The sequence below is a fragment of the Callospermophilus lateralis genome, chromosome 15 (genome assembly GCF_048772815.1).
Source record: "Callospermophilus lateralis isolate mCalLat2 chromosome 15, mCalLat2.hap1, whole genome shotgun sequence".
Classification (NCBI taxonomy): Eukaryota; Metazoa; Chordata; class Mammalia; order Rodentia; family Sciuridae; genus Callospermophilus; species Callospermophilus lateralis.
Window position 1 is genome coordinate 78,799,413 of NC_135319.1, and position 23,351 is coordinate 78,822,763.

Below are 23,351 nucleotides of genomic sequence, written 5' to 3' on the forward strand. Positions count from 1 at the left end.
ACACACATACACACACACACACACACACACACACACACAAATGGTATTTTTCACTTTGTCATAAAGTCCATGCTATTAAAGCAACAATTTTTACAGTGCATGTGCACCCTACATTTTTAATAATCTTTTTTTTTTTATATTTGCAATACTGGGGATTGAATCCAGGGCCTTGCACATGCTAGATACTCCACCAGTATACCCCTAGTCATATTTACCTATGTAAAAACCTAGTTGTACTTACAGAAATAAATTATTCCTTTATTTAGCTTAATAAGCTATTCATAATTCAGAGTTTTGCAGTTTCAAAGTTCTTGCCCATGCGTTATCCCATGTGGTACACAGAAGTGCTCTGCAAGGTAGGTTCTATCATGTATCTACAGAACGGAAATCTAAAGCTCAAAGAAGTGACTGTGTCAGGTGTCACAATAGTGGCAAGGCAGGGTCTTCTAAGTCCAGAACACTTCAGAGCCCTCTGTGGTCTCTGGCTACCTTGGATGGAGTGGGCAGGACCAGGAGTCTCTGGGAGTCATCCACAGAGTGGAGCATGGCAAGTGTAGCCACTTGTACTCCAGAAGCTAAAGGAACACCAATTCATTGCCCAGACTCTCAAGAAAATTATATTGTGGACTGTTGACTATCATTTACTGGTTGGTTTTATTTCTCTTCTCTGAAGTCAGTTAGAGGAAGAGGGAAGTCAGGCAGTCAGGAGGAAGACAGGTACCAAGCCTCCTGTCAAGAGATCACTCATATCACACACTCATGGGTGCATATCTTCTTTAAATGGATGTATTATTTGGGCTTTTTCTTAAAACCATATTATTGCAAAGAAATCTAAATATGTTTTTAACCCACTTACTGAGATATTAGAACTTTTGATTTTGGGACAATGGAAACTAAAACCAAGTTCAAATTCCAGCTCAACAAATCCCTAGCTATAAGATCTGGGAGAACAACTGAGCTTTATCAGTTTTAGACATGGGGTGGTCTGAGCCTCAAAGCAGTTAATTAGGAGTCCCCCCTCCCTCTTAATAGGTTTATCTTTTTAATTTACTTGTGCTCTTTAGCATCTCAAAAGGAAACGAACATTTTTAAAATACCAAAGCAATAGCCTTGCTATTTTTAATTTTTGACCAGAATAGCTCCTAAAATCTACTTTGCTTTCTAAATAAATATAGCATTGAGCAAATTTATAAAACACATAACAGCATCTCCAAGTACATAGATGACCACAGATGTAGCTACTTTATTTATGCTGAGAGCAAGTACTCAAAATTACTCAAGCGCTTTTGAACTTCATTGGGGGATGGAATCAGGTAGACAGCTTTATTAGAAGTGAGAATCAGGGCTCTCCAGACCTCCCCTGCATTTGAACTTTGCCCTTAGCCTATCTACCCCCCAGAACAAAACCAAAACAGGTAAGGTCTCTGCTTCCCATTTCCAGAAACTATGATACTCTGATATGTATTATCTGTTAATGAGTATCTGACAACTGAGGTTTATCTGGAAAAAAAAAAAAATCTCAGTATACTCTTAAGTAATGGGTTCCTAAAATGGATTGGCTTTTTTTTTTTTTAACTTTCGAAAGTCAACTTTGAATTACATAATATGTGAATATACTAAAAAAAAATTACAGCAGCCATTCCATAAAAAGCCCTGTCCCTCCTACCCCTTCTACCCAACACTCCTCCACCACACACCAAGTTGACCACTACAAGGACTTCAGCACAGCAACCCTCTTCTTTTAAAAAGCTTTTATATATGTAAGCATTAAACTGCTATTTCTCTAGTTTAACTATATGAAGGTACAGAAGGAAACTGGAGTCACCTGGATCCTCTATGGAGCACTCCCAGCTCTGTCAGCTGCCAGCCCTGCCTCAGGTGGCATGCAGCATGAGTTGGAGCGTTGTCACCATCTAACCTGGAATTTGACAAATGTGAACTTGATCAATGAGGATTTTGGTCAAGTTTTGTCCCTTTTCTATTTCATCTCTTCCTCAGTTGTCTGACCTGGTAAAAGCCCATCCAAATGGGATGAGGAAGGAAGGGACCATGACAGCCACACCTGCTCCAGACAGTTGAAATGTTCTGTTGTTCCTTTGGGCATTAAGTCTATTGCAGGGGCGCAGTTGGATGGGTCAAAAGGAAATCATTTCTTCCTATTCCATACCTCGCGCATTGAGAACCACCAGCACACTTGTGCTTTGCAGCCATACAAGTTCCTGGTACTCACCACTTAAACCTGAGGAACAACCTTGACAGTGGGTCATTCAGTTTCGTGAAAGGCACCTGGAACTTCTGTTTCAACTTTAAAAAAAATATTTTAGTTGTAGATGGTCATAATACCTTTTATTTTTATGTGGTGCTGAGGATCAAACCCAGTGTCTCACATGTGCTAGGCGAGCACTTTACTACTGAGCTACAGCCCCAGCCCCTCAACTTTTGTGTTTGAAAGTTGGTGCCCTGTGTGGAGCTTAGAAGTCATGTAATTATATAAAAGAAAAAAAGATAATGTTTTCAAGCAAGCCCACAAAGCTTTGTGTGTGTATGTGTGTGTGTGTGTGTGTGTGCATTCTGTGGTGCCAGAAATCAAACTCAGGGCCTCATGCATGCCAGGAAAGCCTTCCACCACTAAGCAGCATCTCCAATCCCTGGCAAAGCTGCTTTTATCCACAAATTGCAACTAATTCTTAAGAAAGTAGCCACTATATATAATGCTATTTCTGTGAGCTCTGAATTTCAACTAGAGACACTAGGAACAGACCTTTCCAACAGCTTGTTCCACCCACAAGCTATCCCTACAATTCTCTGCACCCTCAACGGAATTAACACAAAGCACAAAATCCAGGAACAAAGTAATTGAGACCCAGAGATGCACCCTTTTTGGGCATGGACCCTGGAGACTTGGCTTCTGGGGAAGAGAAGGGATTTACCTCTAGGGTTCCACTGGGAGCCACATGCTGACCAGGCTCTCCGCTGGAGGCAGCCAGCAGTACAGTTCCAGAACAGCATCAAGGGCAGCAGGGGGCATTTGGTGGTGTTCATACCAAGAAGAGGAAACAACACTAAGTAGCATGGCAGGTTTAAAGAATATTTATTTCTTGGGATAAGCACACAGCCCACTTTTTGCCCTTGAACTTTTTATTAAAGACAAAAACTACAGTGAAATAAATATGGAAAGCCAGCCTAATATTTAATATACTGAGTTACTCTGCCTAGAAATTAACATCCTAGCAAATGACTATCAACAAGTAAATTTGTTATTTCAATGGATCCTAGACTTCCAATAGAGCTACTTTTGCACCTTTAGATAGTAGAGATTCTGTCTCTTGAATATAGCATCCCGTAGTTTATTGGAGTACAACTAGGGGCAGTAGCCTTGCAAAAAACATGGCCCTAAGGCAATGAGGAAAAAGAAAAAGCTCTGAAATTGTTCAGAAATAGAATATTTCTTAAATGTATTCTTCCCTCCACCTCCAGTTTTGGAAAAAAATATGAATCTAGTTTCTCAAATAAGCAATTAATAGAGCACCTCTGCAGGGACAGAAACATCATGTATGGGGGCATTGTTCTCAGAATCACTAAAACTCAACCATGAGCAGTCAGCCAGAGCAGTCCTCCTGAGCTGCCTGCCCTAAAGCAGCAGGTCTCATTCTGTATTAATTTAAGGTGACTCCATTAAGAAAAACCTGACTTGGATATAAGAAGTTCATCCGAGTGAGCTTCCAATTGCCTGACTTTAGCTTCTGCAGTCTAATTAATGGGACTCAAATAGTTAGCAGAAAGGAGAGGCATTGATAAAGACTGTGGGAGACCAACCTTGCACATGACTGAGTCACATTCCCCAGCTGGGTGCTGAGGTGTCAGGCAGCATTCTGCTAGACTTTCTCCACCCTTCTTGGTTCCAGGGGCAGTGTTTATGCATGGGTGTGTCTTGCTACAGCCCCATGGGTGGAGCTATGCTCACCTGTTCCTTTGTGTTATCACCCCTTGCCCTGTTTGGGATAGAATGTTCCATGGAAACACCTTTTGTGTGTCCCCTTCTCTTACCGTGCCCTTGGGTGTCGCCTACCTAGATGTCAGTCAACCTGCTGACAGTGGACATGAAGATAGTTCCTGAAACTTGACTCCTTGCCTCATTTGAATAGCTTCTCCTCAATTAAAGGGGTCATCGTGTGCTCACTCTCTCTCTCTGTGGACCCTTAAGGTCAGAGGAGCCGTCATAGCGACCCCAAAGAAAAAGGTATTTCTGTCTCTTGTGTGGTTATTTTGCACAGCCCAATTAGACCAGTTCCCCTGGAGTGACTCCTGAGTGTTTTAGTCTCGAACAGAAACCTGGCAATTGGCGCCCAATGTGGGGACAAAAGGTCTGAGTCTCTAAGCCTCTGGGACAAAAGTGACAAAAACCTCCTTCCTTCACTATACCTCCAATTCAAGTTTCCTCCTGCTCCGTGACTTAAATTAAGAACCACAGGCCAATAGCGCTTTTCTCAACTGATGCTCCTTGCCTGGGTATTCCTTTCTCTTGCAACCACAGGCTCCAGAACCAGAATGTCAGGAAAGCCTTCTCCACTCCATTAACTGCCCATATTCTACAGATTCTGACTTCAGGGGACTCTTTCTAAGAATGACCTCATTAGCATAATTAAAGTGTACCTGAGCTGTTAGAGATAGAAACTAACACCTTGTGATGTGAAAAATACATCACACACCATCACACATATTAACTTGATTAAATTAATGTCATTTTAGTACATAATTAATTCTTTATTATTAAAATCAGACATCGTGGGCAAGTAAGTTCCACAGTTTGTGGAAAATCTGAATATATCAAGTAATTAGGTTCAATAAGAAAAGTTCACATGCCTGTAGGCCCAGAATCTTTTAAAATGCTGAATTTTGTTATCAATGAACAAAAATTTAAACTACAATCTGGCATTCAACTTAATCCCTTTACTAGTGTTGTTCACCCACTCTAATCATGACCTAATCCTATTGGAAGAATCAAATTTTTCCAGAAAGTGAAAATTCCCAGTCTAGTTAAAAAAAGAAAATTCAAGCAATCTGAATCAATTTTGCCAAATAGTCTGGAGAATCAGTCTGTTTAGTGAGTGATGAACGAAAACAATTAAAGATGCCATTAAAATACAACTTGGTAACCAGGCATTACCTATTTAATTGGTATAATATATATACAGAGTAATCTTAAAAAGCTTCATTTTATACAGAAACATTTACAAAATGAACAGTGTAATTAAATTAAAGATTATCTATACAATGCACACACATATATCTTCTGGAAGATAAAGGATTTTCATCATCACAGCCAAAATGGACAGCCATATGCATTTAAAAAAAGAATTCCATTTCAGAAGAAAAATACATTTTTAATATTCAATTATATTTTTGTTTTTCTGAAAATTCATGTTTGGATACTTTTTTCAATTGTTTCTCTTGTTCAGCCTTGAAAAATTTCAGGTTTCTAGTGCCACCAACTGGTGTTAGTTTAAAATAAATAATCTCAGTGTTAAAAAATAACACTTTGTTTTAAAAAAAATCTTAACTGAAAAATAGGCTCCTGGAGTCAAAATTCATGAAATATGAATGACAACATGATTTATAAAAATATTTTCACCAGGGTAGCATATATAACATTTATAAAATTAATGGTTGCTAATCGTCTTGTTTCCCCACCCTCTTCTTCTTTCACTGGTAGGTAAATCTTCATCTAAGTTTGTATGTAGAAAGTGAAAAAAATCCTTAGGAAAAAATAGTATACCACAAAACAAAGCTTGGAAAAATGCGTGACAACAATTAGATTCATCTTTATGAACATCAAATAGGCATTAATAATTTAGTACAATCGTAAAAACCTAATGTCATTTTATGGTGCTCAGATTTTTTTCCTTTTTCTTAGAGACTAATTAAACATTAAACTGTGACAAAAGTCAGGAAATGTGTAGAACCACCATGAAAACAGCAATTTGCTCTCAGTATACCTTTGCAAGGATTCAGTTTCCCAAGTTTCATGGCAAAGTGAAATTTCTTAGCCACCTACACGCCCAAGTAGAGTAAGCCTCTTCTCAGCCAAGTAGGGCTGGCATAAGCTAAGAGGCCCAAAGGCCAGTTCCTACTGCCTCCCAGCTATTTTTTTTTAGACCATAAGTTCTCTATGAGGATGTTTAATCGCAACATAATACCTATAAGGTAGGTTTACAATGTGTTTATTAAGTGAATAAATAACATGTTTGTAACCTGAATCACTTTAAATGATAATTAAAAACAAAACCAAAAAACACAAAAACCATCAAAGTTCAAATTAATTCTTCTGTCCAATTTTTGATCCTTATAACAGATTAAAGTGTGTATGGGATGAGAGAATGGGAGTCACAGCAAGTATTCACTTTCAAATCAAAACCTATGAGGTGTACCTACACACTCTAAAAATTTCCTGCTCAAAGATACCAAAATATTGCTAACCTAAAGAGCTATTGATGTGCACAATATCAAACATAAAACAAATTCCCTGTAGGTCTCAGGTTTATTATTCTCCAGACACCCCATTCTTCTCTTTCTCTATTCAATATAATAAACTGGTGGAAGGCCCTCCAAATCCTTACATTAGGAGCTGTTCGTAAATCAGGACAGAAATGGGTATGGCTAATACATGCATATTTTTATACAGTACTTTGCTCAGTCCTGATCCATGTATAAAAGGAAGCAGTAGATACTGAAGAACAAAAAGAAAACAAATTATTTCCTTCAAAAATTTTCCATAGTTTCTTAAGTTTATCAGGAAAAATGGCAACAATACCGTCAAAATATGGCTTTTAATAATTTTCCTCTAAAATGGTGGCAAATGGTGGCACAAATATTAATACTGAATGCTTCATTTTTTCTAATGTATGTATGTGTATATATATATTTGAAATATGTGTAACTATATCAAATATATATATATATATATATTTGAAAGTGTATAGGCATAGAATACAATGAATCTAATCACTATTTGGCCTCCATTATACATTTTGTACCCTAGAGGGAAAAAACTTTAATCTTATAGTTTATGAATCTATAGCACATGAGAAACAAGGAAAAAATTAGATATGTTGCCTATTGTAAGTAGACTTTTGGAGTGTCAACCATATGTCTAGAAACAAATGGGAAAATAAATGATTTTATTGCACTTCCCTCTTATTTTTTTAATTTGATAAATTATTATTGATAAAAAGCAAGACACATTAAAACTAATACTTTTTATAACTATTTTAAAAATAAAACATCTTTGAATGTGCATTTTCATTCTGAAATAAAAAGGATATTTGCTTTTGGATGACAATGTATAACTTGACATGCACAAAAATTAAGACACTACAATAAATGACCTGATCTTTACTAAATTACCTTTTAAACAATGTTAAGTTGATTTAAAAAAAAGTTAAAACCCATTAAAAGGACATTGCCACAAGTCCAACTTCAAAAGCCCATACAGTTCTTTGAAGGCTTTTAATCTGTCACCCCCAAGGCTCACTTTCTTTTCGGTGCACAGGGATGGGGGTGGTTGGAGTAGGAAGGATGCCAAAATCTAAAACAAAAATGAGGTTTGTGGTAACAAACCTGCAGATGAGCTAAGGTATCCTATTATACGAAGAATCCAAACATAATGCAAAGTCAAAGAAATTATAATAGGTGAGAAATAAAAGGAGGTAAGAAAAAAATCTGATGACAAATATTGATATGACTACAACATTTAAATCTACATCTAAAATAAATATTGTAAAAATCCAACAAAATATCAAAAAATACCTAAAAATCCAACAAAATACAATAATTTGGCTTAAAAATTCCTTTGGTTTTAGATATATAATTATTTTGTATTTTAAATAAATATACTAAAACATCACATTTGGGGGAACTTCATGATCACTCCAATTTGATATATATTTAATTGTATCAGTAGTGAAGAATGATGCTCAAATGGTTAACAAAGCCATATGCTGCTTTCTCTTGGGAAACTGGTTCTTAGTAAGTACCTTAAAATACTAGTACATTTTATCTTTATACAATGTTATTAAAATTAAAGTATTTCCATATCTAAGAATTATTCATTTCGCTGTTCTAATGATTGGATCCACTTCACATTTTTAAATATAACTGAAGTCCACAGAAAATTTTTCAATAAACATGTTATTTTAAACTGGAATAATGATTGGATCCACTTCACATTTTAAAATATAACTGAAGTCCACAGAAAATTTTTCAATAAACATGTTATTTTAAGCCGTATTTAAAGTAACTAAAGATTTTAAGAATTCAACTATTAATCCAAATATGAAAAAAAATGGACCTACGATAGACAATGAAACCTGACAGAGACATTCAATGTCCAACTATTGCCATTTACCAACAGCTGGCTTTTCTATTAAGTTCAGTTTTCATTAAAACAAAAATTTAAGTACTCAAATGCATCCTTAAAAGACAACCAAATATTATACTGGAGTGTCAAAACATTTTTTTAAAATGTATTTTGAGATGGGGTTTTGCTACGTTGCACAGGTTGGCCTCAAACTCCTGGTTTCAAGTCATCCTCTCCCTGGCCTCCTGAGTAGCTGGGACTATAGGTACACACCACTGTGTCTAGCTTGAAACAAATATTTTTATGATGTCCTTACTTTCCTTGGTGTTGTGGAAATTGTAAATCAATGAATGAGTAACACTTCTTTGTCTTTTCATGAATCATTTTTAAAGATGAATAAATTTTGACATATTTTAAAGGGAAAAAATATGGAGAAGGGTTTTTTTTTTAAAGCCCTTTTAGTGATGTTCAGCACTTAAGACTATGAGCAAATTAAGTTGTTCAAACTCAATGATAGGCTGTTGTACTGTACCATATAAAACAAATTTCATCAAAGCCTACACTCTTACAGTATGCACAGCAATGCATCCATTTTTAAAAGAACACTTTTTTTATACAGATGAAGCAAAACAAATTTTGACTGGCTTATACACAAAGTAGGGAAAAGTTTCCAACAACACTGGTCAGTGGCACCTGCTCCTGGGTGGCTTTTATCTGTTTACTGGGCAAGAACTTTGTATTAGGTTTTCTTTGTCCTCTGCTCTAGTTCATGCTGGTGTTTAATAAGACGTTCTATTTCTGTTCCAAGTGTTTGTAGATTTTCCTTTAATAGTTAGGGGAAAAGAGAGAAAACAAAACTACTAAGTATAATAAATAAAAAGATTCAATTTGAACTATTTTTGCCTAAATTTTGAAACTGAAGGAGTGGTGATTAGTCCAAAAATGCTAAGTGAATTAGTGAATTGAATTAGATACACAGATGTTTTCAGTAAAGTAGAACTGTCCTTTTCAAAGTTATGATATTGGGGATTAAATCCAGGCCCTTGCACATGCTAGGCAAGTGCTCTATCCCTGAGCTACATCCCCTAGCCCACTTTTCTAAAATTTTATTTTGAGACAGAGTATCATTAAGTTGCCCAGGCTAGCCTTGAACTTATGACACCCTCCTCTCTCAACTTCCCAAGGAGCTGGAATTATAGGTGGTTTCATTATACTCAGCTCATATTTAACCTTTTTATCATAGCTATAGCAATTCAATACATAAAATGATTAATTATTAGATTTAAAAATTATTTTTAAAACCCATTACTAACTATCAAGGCCCATGTTCAACAAATAGATAATAGCTGCAGAAAATAAAAGAAAGCTGGAAAATATATTAGAAACTCCATAGTCTTAAAAAGTGTTTCAACAATGACCTGTAATAGCAATGTATGTCAAAGGTCATTCATTGCAAAATATATAATTCATCCTACTATCCAATAACTAAACTGACTTAGTTTGAAAATTATACTTTCAAAATAGAAAAACATTAAATTTTTATCTCTTGAGTAACAGAAACCTATCAGAATTAGCCCGTCTAAGTGCCAGATGAGACTAAGAAAGAGGCACCATTTTACTTATTGGTAAGTGAATGAGAAACACAAATACCTTCAAAGTAATATTTTTTAGTAATGTATCCTCCAAAACAGCCTGCAATTTTCGGTTGATTTCCAAAGACAGTTCCAGTGTTAATCCACTATCAGCAGGATGAGATGTATATAAAGATGCCATGATGCCACCTCGTCTACTTAAATGGACCTTGTTAAAATCAGAAGCCTCTGAAGAAAGTGTGCCTGATTCTTCTCGTAAAATGTAACTCTGAATTATTCTGCAAAACAAAATGACACTATCAATTGTGTACCTGAAGAATTAAAAATACTGGAATTTGTAAGAATCAGCTAAGCAGAAGCATAAAGAGGCCTAGCATAAAATAAATACCTATTAAACTAATAACCTAATACATTAGAAAAGAATTTTCCTTATTCAGATGGTTTCTTCAGCTATTTTACTTTTACTCTATCATGATTAATGATATATACACTGCTTTTTAAATTCCTTTCCTTATTTACATAAAATATTTAAGCAACTATTTTATTGCTCTGATTTCTATTAATATTGTTTTCCTATTTTTAAACTTTTTTTAAAAAGTTATAGGCAAACTTTTAATAACATATTTAAAATTAAAATTTAAATGGCTTAGGAAAAGACCTGCAATATAAGAGCAACATCTCTTATTTAAATGAGTACAGTATCAGTGAGAGGAATATGGCATAGGACAGGCTCTGGAGACAGTCAGAGCTGGGTCTGAATCTCTAGCTCAATGTCTGTCCCTCACAAGAGGATAATCCTGACAGATAAGAGTGATTTTACCTAGGCCCCAGTTAACTTATCTGCAAAATCAGAGAACTCACTCTCACTCAGTGGCTGTAAGTAATCAGTAAGATAAATGCTAATAGGCATAGTACAAGGAATTACCTAATTATATTTTGCTCAACAGGAAAAAAAAAATCCAAAACTTCATATGTCTCTTAGAGTCATAAACCTGAAAATAAAAAGCCAAGTAACACACTACTGAACTCTATGTCTTCTTCAAGGGTCTTATGCATGCTAGGCAAGCACTCTACCACTGAGCAATACTCCCAGCCCTAGATCTATATTTTCTTTAATTTCTGTATTCCCCAAACCTAGGATACAGTAGGTGATCATAAAATATTTGGAACCGAATGATTATAAGAATCATTAAGCTGGATATGGTGGCACACACCTGTAGTACCAACTACTTGAGAGGCTGAGAAGCAGGGATGCTTGAGCCCAGGAGTTTGAGACCAGCCTGAGCAAGATGTGAGACCCTTTCTCAAATTAAATAAATAAATATTTTTTGAAAGACAGAATTCTTGATATGATTGATTTTTGAAAAGAGTACTTTTACCATGAGAAATATAGACTTGGAACAGATAGTGCTACCATAATAATACATACTTTGTTTTTTTCCTAATTTCTTCCACCAATTGTTTGATGTGGTCTTCCATAAATTCTATCTTTTCATTTTTCCGGGCATGTGCTTTCTGCAACCTAACTATCCTCTCAATCAGCATGGCCTTGTCCAATTCTGGAAAGTTATCCACAGCTACTGATGACCCAGTGTTTTCTGGAGATCGATCTTCTGCACTGCTCCGAGCATTAAGGGACCCTAAATGATATGCACACATACAAAAAAAAAAAATCAGTTTAGATATTATTTGTAGTCTAGCATGCTAGACTCTCATCTCATGTATCATTTATTTTGGTATCATTTTCAAATATTCACCCTAATATAGCTGGATGTAGAACATATCATAGGTTATTGGCTAACCAACTTCTTGTGTCTGAGTATACTGGCAATAAAATAGCAAAGCGTCCGTCTATTATGTCTCTCAAGAACAGGATGTAAAGTAGCAACAGAGAAACAAAAGATCTAAGAGAAAGAATAACAATTATAAGTCAGACCAAAATTAAAGTAAAAGAGAACAGAAAACAAAAAACAAAAACCAATAAAAAACAGAGGGGGGTAGAATGTAGAATATAGGAGAGGAGAAGGAGGACAGAATATAGTGGATTATGTTCCAGAGCCAATATATCCAGGTTCAAATCCTACTTTTCCAATTATTAGTTGTGTAACTTTGGACAAATTATTTAAAACTCTCAGTGCCTTGGCTACTTCATGTCAAAATGGCATTAGTAATATTATTTACCTTTCATAAGATTATTAATATATTTATCTCATTTAGATGAGTTAATATATGTGAAGTACTCAGAACAGCGCATTACAGTAAGCACAATGGTTAGCTCTTCCTTTTTACCAATACCAGTGAAATGAATTTTTGGTCCTCTTTACCCTATAAAAATCTGTTTCTCAACCCCACTGTATAGATTTAAGATAAGTAATGTATCTTATCTAAAATTATATAATTGCAGAAACTGGGTGTGATGGCACATGCCTATAATCTCAACATCTCAGGAAGCTGAGATAGGAGAATTGCAAGTTTGAGGTCAACCCCAGCAACTTCATAGTGAGAGAACAGAACAGAATATAAATAAAATATAAATAAAAAATGGCAGAGGTGGGATATAAACACACAACAATAATTTCAAATTCACATTCTTTCTACTACACATTTTTTCCACTATTGTAATAGCTGATAATATTTTGCCCCTCTAATGTGCAATTCCTAGGAGACAGTATAATGTAGAAGTTATAATAGACAGAGAATCCCAAATTTTATTACAAAATAATTATATAAAACTTCAATATTTTATGTTTCAAAAGGAAAAAAAGCATATCAATATTTTTAAGACCCAAAATGCTATTTATTTTTATATTCAATTACTAAATAACAACTAAAACCATTTTTTTTTTTTTTTTACCTGATGAACTAGAACGACTTCCCATGCTGCTAACTTCTTTATCGTAGCTTCCATTCTCAACCTGATCTAATTTTCTTCGTGCTATAGGAAAAATAAGTGGATTACTTACAATAATCATCATGACCGTCCCATCCATCCCTGATTTTAGTTGCTAAATTCACTTAGTAAAAAATGGCATAGACTATAATAATAATAAGACAAAGTTCTTGAATACCTACCTTAAAAAGCTGTAGATGTCATTCATATAAAATGACATTTGGAATTGTACAGGTCAAATACAAAATATACAAAAATGACATTATGGTAACTGACACTGGCATCATTTACTTGTTCTGAACTTAACTTTTCAGAGTCCTGACAAAAGCTAAGATTGTGGTTCAGAGCACTTTCCTAGCATGTGTGAGGCACTGGGTTAGAGCCTCAGCACCACATTAAAAATAAATAAATAAAAGAAAGGTATTGTGTCCATCTACAACTTTAAATAAATAGATAGATAGATAGGTAGATAGATACATAGAAGTCCTATCAGATTTAGAGGATCCTACCAGAAATTTCCCTTCAATTATAAGTACAAAAACAACTGAATTCTTATAGCAAATAACTGAACATATTCATGTTAAGTAATACATTTAACCCTATTTGAAAATAAATAAAGTTGTGGAAAATGGTAAGAGAATAGCTAGTTGGAATACTTGTCTTATTCATCTTTGTCCGAGCACATAGTACAGATACCCAATAACCTCTATGCATTTTAAATTAAAGAAATCTGGGTTTTAATTCTAGTTGATCATTGTTGTGTTCAGATAATTTATAACCTTTCCAGGTCTGTTTCCTGAGACCCAGATGCAGAGCTAGGTCTCAACCATCTCTAAGTTAGAGACAAGATGTAGATCCAGGTACCCTAAATGCAGTACAGATCAATTCATAGGCATATGTAGGTAGAAAATATTACAATTTTTATTTACGCTTAAAGATAAATCTTTTCAAATTTCTATTTTTATCTAGCACATCTAAAATGCATAAATAAACACATAAATTGGAGAAAACCAAATATTTTTTACTGATTAAAAAAGTATGTAATCAAAAAAGTTTAGACACTCTTGCCCTAAGGTAATACCTACCACAATTCTTACATTCTGTGGCTCTGTGAATAAATATCCTTTAGAAGACAGGCAGTTCATAGAAGAACTGCAAGGTTAGCAATTTATCTATGAAAATTAATATGTTAAAAGGAATAAATGGCTCCAGTAAATGTGGTAGAACCTGAAATATATTTTTTCTATAAAATCTTTAATGATTAAAAGAAACAAATATATTCAAGGTCTAAATGAGGAAGAATTTTATACCTTGCTGAAGTTGCTTGGTAAGATCCTTGACATTAGAGGCATGTTTACGTCTTTGAGTTACTAACTCATCTTTCAATTCTTCTACCTGGGTACTCAATGCTTTAATTTCCGTTTGTTTACACATAAGGTCAGCTTGCAGAGTCTGGACTTCCTCCTTTCGAAGTTCTTCCTCTTTTAACAATCTACTTTCCTGAATATTAAGTAAGATAAAATGAAAAAAAATTTAAATCATATATTTATTTCTATTATTGCTCAATTGACAACCTTAAAAATATATTGTCCCTGAGAGACAGTCTTCTATCACTCCTCCTTACAAGGTTTTATTTATTGAGCTCCTCCAAATTCTCATATAGTGAGGCAAAGGGATACACTAAATGAGTGTGTTGTTCTGCACATGCAAAACTACCTGTGACACAGGTCTTCGAATTTTTGCAATTTCAAAAACTCAAACTATTTTTTTATATTTATTTTTTAGTTTTTTTTAGGTGGACACAATATCTTTATTTTTTATTTTTTTTATGTGGTGTTGAGGATCGAACCCAGGGCCTCACGCATGTTAGGCAGGCGCTTTACTGCTGAGCCACAATCCCAGCACAAACTCAAATTATTTTTATGAGTAATTTGAAGACATTCTAATAACTTGGAAATATTAAACCACTTTGAAACTATTTTTAAAAATAAATTTAAAGTATTACCTTTAAAAAAATATATAATGAGTCTAGTTAAGAATGACAGAAACCATGGCTTTCTTATTTTCAACAGTGAAACATTCTTCTTTATTATTTTAGGGAGAAAATTTATTACAAATCACGTCAGTTGAAAGGGAAAAAAACCAACATTTTTTAAAATACATATTTTTTTAGTTGTAGATGGACACAATACCTTTATTTTTTATGGTGCTGAAGATCAAAGCCAGTGCCTCACAGATGCTAGGCAAGTGCTCTGTCACTGAGCTACAGCTACAGCCCGCAACATTTTTTTTTAAAGCATTCGAAATTACCAGAAAGTCAGTGCCAATAGAAAAGTGCTTAAATTAACTACTACTACATTTTTATGCTATGGGGAAATTTTAATCTGTGTTTTTTGTTAGTTGTTTCAAGAGTTAAATATATATAATTATACTTACCAAATTAGTATTTGTCTGTCTCATTTGTTCACATTGGTTTTGCAACTGACTTTCACTACAGGAAAGTTTATCATATTGTGACTGCAAAGAATTGCACTCAGATTGAAGCTGTGCATTCTTACTAGAGAGCTTTTCTGTGAACAGCAGTAGCTCAGATTCTCTTTTCCTACTTCCTTCGATGTCTTTTTGTAGGTCAATAATCAAAGAATTAAGACTTTCCATTTCTTCCTTCAAATTTTCAATTTCTTGCTTACCTCTAAAAAACAAAGTTTATATTTCAGAAAATATGAGACTATTAAGAGACATTAAATTAATGGTTTGGGGAATTTTAAAATTTCATTAAAATTTTCAATTTAAATGCAATGCTTTATAAAGATACTTTTATTCATTCATCCAAATATTTATGAATGAATAAAATGATAGGAACTAAGGGCTGAGAGTATAAGTGAGCAGGGCCTACATGCTCCTGCTTTCAAAGAACTTTTAATCAAGAAGGGAAATTACACGAGTGTGATAACTGTTTCTGATGAAAACCCGGCAAGTTGCTTAACTTCATATAAGTGATGCTCAAACTAATACTTAAAGTAGCATTTACTGTCTGCAAAGGTCCAGTCAGTAGATAAGCTGGGCGTCTTGGCATATGGATTTTGTTGCAATTGTTCCACTTTGCCACTGTAGATGAAAATAGCTAGAGACAATATGTACAAAAATGAGTGTGGCTAGATGCCCAGAAAACTGCACTTACAAAAAGAGGTGGTGGGCTAGATTTGGCTTATGGGCCATAATTTGTTATCCTTCAAAAAGAAAAAAAAAAAGTAAAAAAGAAAAGCAGAAGTTTGTGAGAAAAATTCAAAATGAGTTCCAGGAAGAGGAATGAGTATGTGCTAAAGCTGGAAAGGGAAAAGGAGAAGGGTTTCTGGTTGGTACCAATAGATGTTCAGCACTGATGATAATCAGGACTTCACTACATCCTTAGCACTTGACAAGGGCTTGACAGGCCTTAAAAATCCGTTAACAAACTACGGCTGAAATATAAGAGTGAAAAAGAGGAAGGCACGAAGAAGCAAGGAACAGGTCACTAATCTCACAAGTCATGCTAAGGCATTTGAACTTCCTAGGCAATCTTTGAGGCAATGGGAAATCACTGAAAGGTTTTGAGAAAATGTTCTTTTTAAAAAGTTTACGCTAATAACAGTGTAGGAAATGTCCTGGAGAAAAAGTAAACAGAAAAATCAGTTTATGAGCTATGGCAGTTTTCCAGATGGGAGCTGACAATGGCTTGGATGATGGTGGTCGGAGAGGGAATATAAAAAAGTAAACAGATTTGAATGATATTAAACACTGGACACATCACTAATACTTTGGGACTGGCTAGGTATATGAGAGGAGGGAAGGAAAAGCCAAGCATGACCCACAGGTTTCTGGGTTAGACAGTCATTTGGGTGCTAAACTCATCACTTATCCCAGAACATGAAAGAAGAAGCATATTCATGGACAGAAGAAAGGACTCAATTTTGGATATATTAAACTTTAAGGTGTTTTTGGTATTTATGTGCCTAAAGCTAAGCAAAAAGGGCTGACAATAATGATTCAAAGAATCTGATGCACATTAGAGGAACAATTAGGATCACTCAGGGAATGACAAAATTTGAACACAAGAGGGTTTTCTGACAGAAAGAAAAGCCTGATAAAGAGACTAAGAAAGCATGGCCCACAAGGCAGGAACACCCAAAAGGCATGATAAAAACAGAGCCAAAGGAACAGAGCATTTCAAGAAAGGTAAGTTTAACACTGTTAAAAGATCCTAAAAATTCAAGCAAAGCTGGGTCTGAGCTATATCCACCATAGTTAAGGGGATATTAAATTTTATGGAATGCTGAGATCAAAGTTAGAAACCCAACAAAGGAAGTAAAGAACTGGGGAATGAGTACAGCTAATTTTTTAAAAAAGTAATTACTTTATTTTTTATTCTAATTTGTTTTATATGATAGCATAATGCATTACAATTCATATTGTACATATAGAACACAATTTTTCATATCTCTGGTTGTACATAGAGTCACACCATTCGTATCTTCATACATGTACTTAAGTATTGATGTCCATCTCATTCCACCATCTTTCCTACCCCCATGCCCCCTCCCTTCCCCTCCTACCCCTCTGTCCTATCTATTGTTTGTCTAATCCTCCCACGCTCCCTCTCCAACCCCACTATGAATCAGCCTCCTTATATCATCTCGGGAACAAATTTTTACCACTTGCACATAAGATAGAGCACTAATCTGTAGGGTATATAAAGAACTCAAAAAGCTAAACACCATGAGGGCAGGCTGGGGTTGTGGCTCAGCAGTAGAGCGCTCGCCTAGCATGCATCGGGCACTGGGTTTGATCCTCAGCACCACATTACAATAAAATAAAGGTACTGTGTCTAACTACAACTAAAAAAAATTTTTTTTTTTTAAGAAAAGCTAAACACCAAAAAAACCCAAATAACCCAATCGATAAATGGGATAAGGAACTGAACAGACACTTCTCAGAAGATGATATACAATCAATCAACAAATATATGAAAAAATGTACAAAATTTCTAGCAATTAGAGAACTGCAAATCAAAACTACATCAAGATTTCATCTCACTTCTGTCAGAATGGCAGCTATTAAGAATACAAACAACAATAAGTGTTAGTGAGGATGTGGGGAAAAAGACATACTCGTACATTGCTGGTGGGACTGCAAATTAGTCCAGCCAGTATGGAAAGCAGTATGGAGATTCCTTGGAAAACTGGGAATGGAACCACCATTTGACCTAGCTATTCCACTCCTCAGTCTATACCCAAAGGACTTAAAAACAGCATACTACAGGGACACAGCCACATCAATGTTTATAGCAGCACAGTTCACAATAGTTAAAACTGTGGAAGCAACCTAGATGTCCTTCAGCTGGTAAGTACAGCAAATTCTATCAAAAGTTGGTGAAAAGGAGAAAAATACATTGGTAGAGGAAGATCCAAAGAGTTTTGATTTTTTAAAAGTATGATCATATTTAAATACAGAAAGAAAAGGAAAGTCAGCAGAAATATATAAGAGATATGGGTGGGATAAAAAAGGAATAATCAAGAAAGGTCTTGCGAAGGCAGAAGAGCATGGATCCACAACAGAAATAGAAAGAAAAATTAGGTCAGAGAGGAGCAGGAACATTTCTTCCATAACAGAAGCAAAGGAAAGAAAGAATGCAGATATGGGCAGTTCAAAGGACTAATAGCAAGATGATGAGAATATTGTCATCTGACAACTTCTATTTTTTTTCTATAAAGAAGCAATCATTTGCTAGGAGTAGAGGGGTAAAGGGGAAACCTGAAAAGTGAGGAAAGAGATCAAGTTTAGAAGAGATGCTAAGAGAATTGGGTAGAAGGCTCTGATTAAAGACATGTAGTAGGAACAGAAATGCATGAATATTCCTAATTGAGGTCAGTGACCATGAACTTCTGCGTTGTCAACCTGGATGATGGTTGAAATTACTTCAGCACCTTGGGTGTGTGTGAGGTGCAAAAAAGAAGACACTGTTTGAATTCAACCTCAACCGAGGCTCTGCAAGGTAATGCCAGAAATGGAGCTTAGTTACACAGTTTTATAAGACAAGAAATAATGTCAACTCATTACATTAAAAGCAATACACATTCAAAAATCTAGATCTTGATACTCTTCAAGATTTACCTTTTAGAAGGAAAAAAGTATTCTACATAGTTAATGGAATTTCAAAGTTGAAGAAACTAAATAAAACCAATCTGAAAAAAGTATTCTACATAGTTAATGGAATTTCAAAGTTGAAGAAACTAAATAAAACCAATCTGTCTTATAAATTGTTATTGCAAATTATATTAGGGAATATAAACTTTGATTTTATAATCCATGGTGGGAGCTCAAATATAGTCCAAAAAAGTTCAAGTGAAGAGAGAAAAATTTTGAATTGTAGCTAGTAAAACTATAAAAATTGTTCTTCACACAATAATTCCATTTAAAAATATAATCTTGAAATAGAAGTAAAAAGCTTGTTTATCAACACAGAGATGTTGTTAATTTTGTACCTTTGAAGCTGATCCTGTATCTGATCTGCAATTTTCACTTTATCCAATAAATTCTGAATTTCAGCTTTTTGGCGATTAATAATTTCCTTGTATTTCGACAATTCATCTTCTGTTCTTAATCGTTCATCTTCTAGACATTTTGCCTATTAAATTATCATAACCAAGTTAAACTACAAACAATTATTTTCTTATTCCTTATAAACTATTTCAGATAGTGGTTACATATTAGAAATCAAGGCTTTATTCTAAAGCAGTATTAGTTCATATGAAGAAAATACAATAGGAAGTTAATGTCCTAGATTTCAATTGCAGATTTCTGGTGATTCAGTCATGAGAGTTTAAGCATGTCACTTTATTTTTTACTAATTTTCATTTATTCATCTGAAAAAAAAAAAAGGATCTATCTTCCCCAACTACTTCAAATAACTGACATGGAGAACAAATAGGAAGGTAAATGAAAAACTCTTTGAAAATTATTAGGTGATTACAGATTCAAAGTGGTAACTGAAAGGCCTATTATGATACCTGTGATAATATATAATATTCATAATCATATTAAAAGGTAAGGGACATTACCATGACAATTAAAGACTTCAAACAGTGGAAGAGATTTAACAGGCTGTTAGAAATGCAATCTTTACCCATCTAAGACAATTAAATATACCCAAGGAGAAACATATAGTTTTCTTACTATTTTCTGGCACTCATAGTTCTTAGATTCAACTATCTTTCCAAATGATTTGCTAAAACAACAATCTTTAGATCAAAGGCCCAAGGGTAAGTTATAATCACAGCAAATATGGAATGGAATACAAATGTTTGGCAAATACTTCAAAGAAACTAACATGGAATATACTTTCATTTCAATGAAAGTCAATTATACTACCAGAGAATTGCTATTGTGCTCCTCTGAGTTCTTTTATTTATTTTTTTATTTTATAAAATTTCTTTTATCTCCCTTTCTCTTTCTCTCCTTCCTACTTCTCCTTCCCCCCCTCCCTTCCTTCATTTCTTCCTTGCAATACTGGGAATTGAAACCAAGAATGATCTATCTACCACTGAGCTCCACCCCTAGCCCTTTTTATTTTTTATTTTGAGACAGGGTCTCACTAAGTTGCCCAGACTAGCCTTGAACTTGCAATCTTCTTGCCTAGTCTCTCAAGTAGTTACAATTATAGGTGTGGGCCACTGCACTCAGCTATTTTGAAAAAATTTCTATGTAACTACCTTTTCCCCACCCCTTCAAAAATCAGAGTAAATCCAAAGTTAAAGATATTTACCCTTCTTCCTCTAGAGTTATAACTAAAGATTTGATTACCTTTGTCCTCAGTGTTCGCAGTTCATCCATACCCTCTTTAAAGGTCCTCTTCAGATCTTCCAGTTCCTTTATTTTGGCATGATGCATCTTTAAAAGAAACCACAAATTACAATGCACTAAACTACATCTAAAACTTATCGACTACTTGTTCCAAAAGGCTTTAAAAGTAGATGACAACACCTACTCTGTCTTTCTGTATTTACTACATAGTCTAAGATATTCAAAGAGCAAAAGTATTCACCTCTAGCTGGTCAGATTTTTCTTGCATTTGTTTTTCAAGTTCTCCTTTTGTGACTCTAAGTTTTGCATCAAGCTCATTTGATTTAATTTCTTCAGACTCCTAATGGAAGGAAAACAGGGAAAAAATGATGATTTTTAAAGCTTTATATTTTGAAAAGCTAAGAAAGCTTTGTAGCTGAGTTTACTATTTGTGAAACATATAGTTATGTACCTAAAATTGAACAATGCATTGAAAGATTTTAAAAGTCAATTTTGCATGAATAAGAATAGCATATTATATAACATAATAGAAAGTAGTTTCTTCTTTAAAGTTTTAAATTTCCTTGCATTTTTGTCCTTCTGACATTCTCTACGAATTTCTCTTGGTTCAAACTGCTCTAATAAGATCCAAAGCAGCAGGTAGTTTAACAGAGGAATTAACCTGCAACTTATTTAACTGTTCTATCAAATCCATACTATACTTCAGATATTGCCAATACAGAAATTTAATAAAACCGGAATACTGACATTTCGTATAATTTATTACACACAATGTGTCTAAGTGCCTCACACCCAGACAGGGAGGTAACTCAAATCACGTGCGAGAATGGCTTCCCACAATTTATTACCAATCTACTTGAAAAGCTAAGCATACCTGATATGTTTTTATCATATCCTGACAGTTTTGTCGTATCTGATCTGCTTCTTCCTTTGCTTGCGTCAACTTTGTTGTTGTGTCTTTGAGTTTATCTTTGGTTTCCTACATTGACAAAGAAAGACAAAGTTGGCCACAATGACACAAAGAATGGTAAAAAAGTAACCATGGAGTAGGGAAAGTTCTTACTGTACCAAGGGGTGGTATACTATTCTTGCAATAATATTTTATGTTTCTAATAGAAAGTTAAATGGCCTACACAGTGAACTGATAGCCATTAAATAAAGTTAGTTTTCAGCAAATTACCATAAGTTATTAACCTGATAAGAAAAGCAAAGCATCAAATAGTTCTTTGCATACCCTTATATGAAAGAGAGTATTTTGGTTTATGGCCATGATATCTATTCAAACTGCATTTAAAAAAAAATATTTTATTTTTTAGTTATAGTTGTACACAGTATCTTTATTTTGTTTACTTATTTTTATGTGGTGCTGAGGATCAAACCCAGGGCCTTGCAAGTGCTAGGCGAGCGCTCTACCACTGAGCCACAACCTTAGATTTCAAAACTGCATTTTAATTAATAGATGCTGCAATATGTTCCTTGCCGTTCTCCTAAAATGGCGATTATAAAGATTTTTCTGGACTATTCTCATCAAATTCAAGTACTTTTTCTCATTTTTATCCTTTTCTTACCTGCTCCTTGACCACCCCTGACTCTTTAAATATTCTAATTTTGTGGCCATTACAAGACAATATTCTCCTCCTTTTCTTCTTTCTTCACTTTTCCTTTCTACTCTTGGGATTTTCAAATATACAACCCTTGCTCTGCAGCTTTTTGTAATCTCTTGCACAGACCTGATTTAGTGCCATAGTTTGGGCTACAGTGAAAATTTTAAATGAGAGTTTAGGTATCTTCGTCTAGTAGCTTCAGTTCACAAAGTTGTAGATGCTGCTACTCTGCCTTCCCACAGATGGAACCCAGGGATGGCTTGGATTCTAACTACTGATATGCTGTATTGAAGCTTATATATTTACGCAATTGAGTATAAAGCTTCTGGACAGCAACTAACTCAGTACTTATCATGTATTAATTGTTCAATTGATGTTTATAGAACTAATGAAGGAACTCCTAATATGGATCTTTTGTTCTACTCAGTTTGGTTTTCCCACAGCAAATACTCACTTTTCTTTTTTCCTTTTTTCCTGCTATTCTAGTTGGAATACCTTTCCCATCATTTCTTGAATCCTTCAACTTGCATTTCTGCTTCACACACTGCTTTTTATATGTCATTTTAAAGAAACACATCTACCATATGATTAAGTACTCAGTTATATACTTCTGAGTTGCTGGTCTTTAATTCAACAACAACTAAAGGAGCATTGACAAGTGGTAGATACTCACTTCATCTACTTGAAAAATAGCAATTAAGATATTCCTATGTGCCAAACAAATATTTATTAAATAAATATTTGAACAAAGGAAAAGAATCACAGTGAATGTGTTTAGGCTAAGGTATCAACTGTGTTTCATTTGTTCACTTATTATTAACTGAGTGAGCACCTATTATGTACTAGTTACTGTTCTATGCACTGAGGAAATAGTTGTGCAAGAAAATGAAAAAAAAAATCCCTTCTCTCTTTTTTTATTTTAAGAGTTACAAAAACTTTTTATTTAAGAGTTAAATAAAAAATAAAATACATTTGTAAATGATACATTAGGTATAAGTGCTAAGAAATAAAAATAAAGCAAGGACATGAGAAATTTTGGGGGAGGTACTGAAAGTTTAGATAGGGTAGTT

The 23,351-nt window shown here is 34.5% G+C and overlaps 1 protein-coding gene across 1 annotated transcript in view; it reads right to left on the minus strand.

Moving 5' to 3' along the window:
• Positions 1-5,143: 5,143 nt before the first annotated feature.
• Ccdc186 (coiled-coil domain containing 186) overlaps positions 5,144-23,351 on the minus strand; it is a 44,983-nt gene continuing 26,775 nt past the window's right edge. Inside the window, exons 7-16 of the mRNA XM_076834659.1 lie at positions 21,552-21,656; positions 20,919-21,017; positions 20,678-20,764; positions 19,360-19,502; positions 15,275-15,530; positions 14,149-14,338; positions 12,803-12,883; positions 11,378-11,588; positions 10,007-10,226; positions 5,144-9,179 (exon numbers count right to left, since the gene is read on the minus strand). Of these exons, the coding sequence (XP_076690774.1) occupies positions 9,096-9,179; positions 10,007-10,226; positions 11,378-11,588; positions 12,803-12,883; positions 14,149-14,338; positions 15,275-15,530; positions 19,360-19,502; positions 20,678-20,764; positions 20,919-21,017; positions 21,552-21,656 (1,476 nt within the window). The 3' untranslated portion in view covers positions 5,144-9,095. The remainder of the gene's footprint in view (positions 9,180-10,006; positions 10,227-11,377; positions 11,589-12,802; positions 12,884-14,148; positions 14,339-15,274; positions 15,531-19,359; positions 19,503-20,677; positions 20,765-20,918; positions 21,018-21,551; positions 21,657-23,351) is intronic.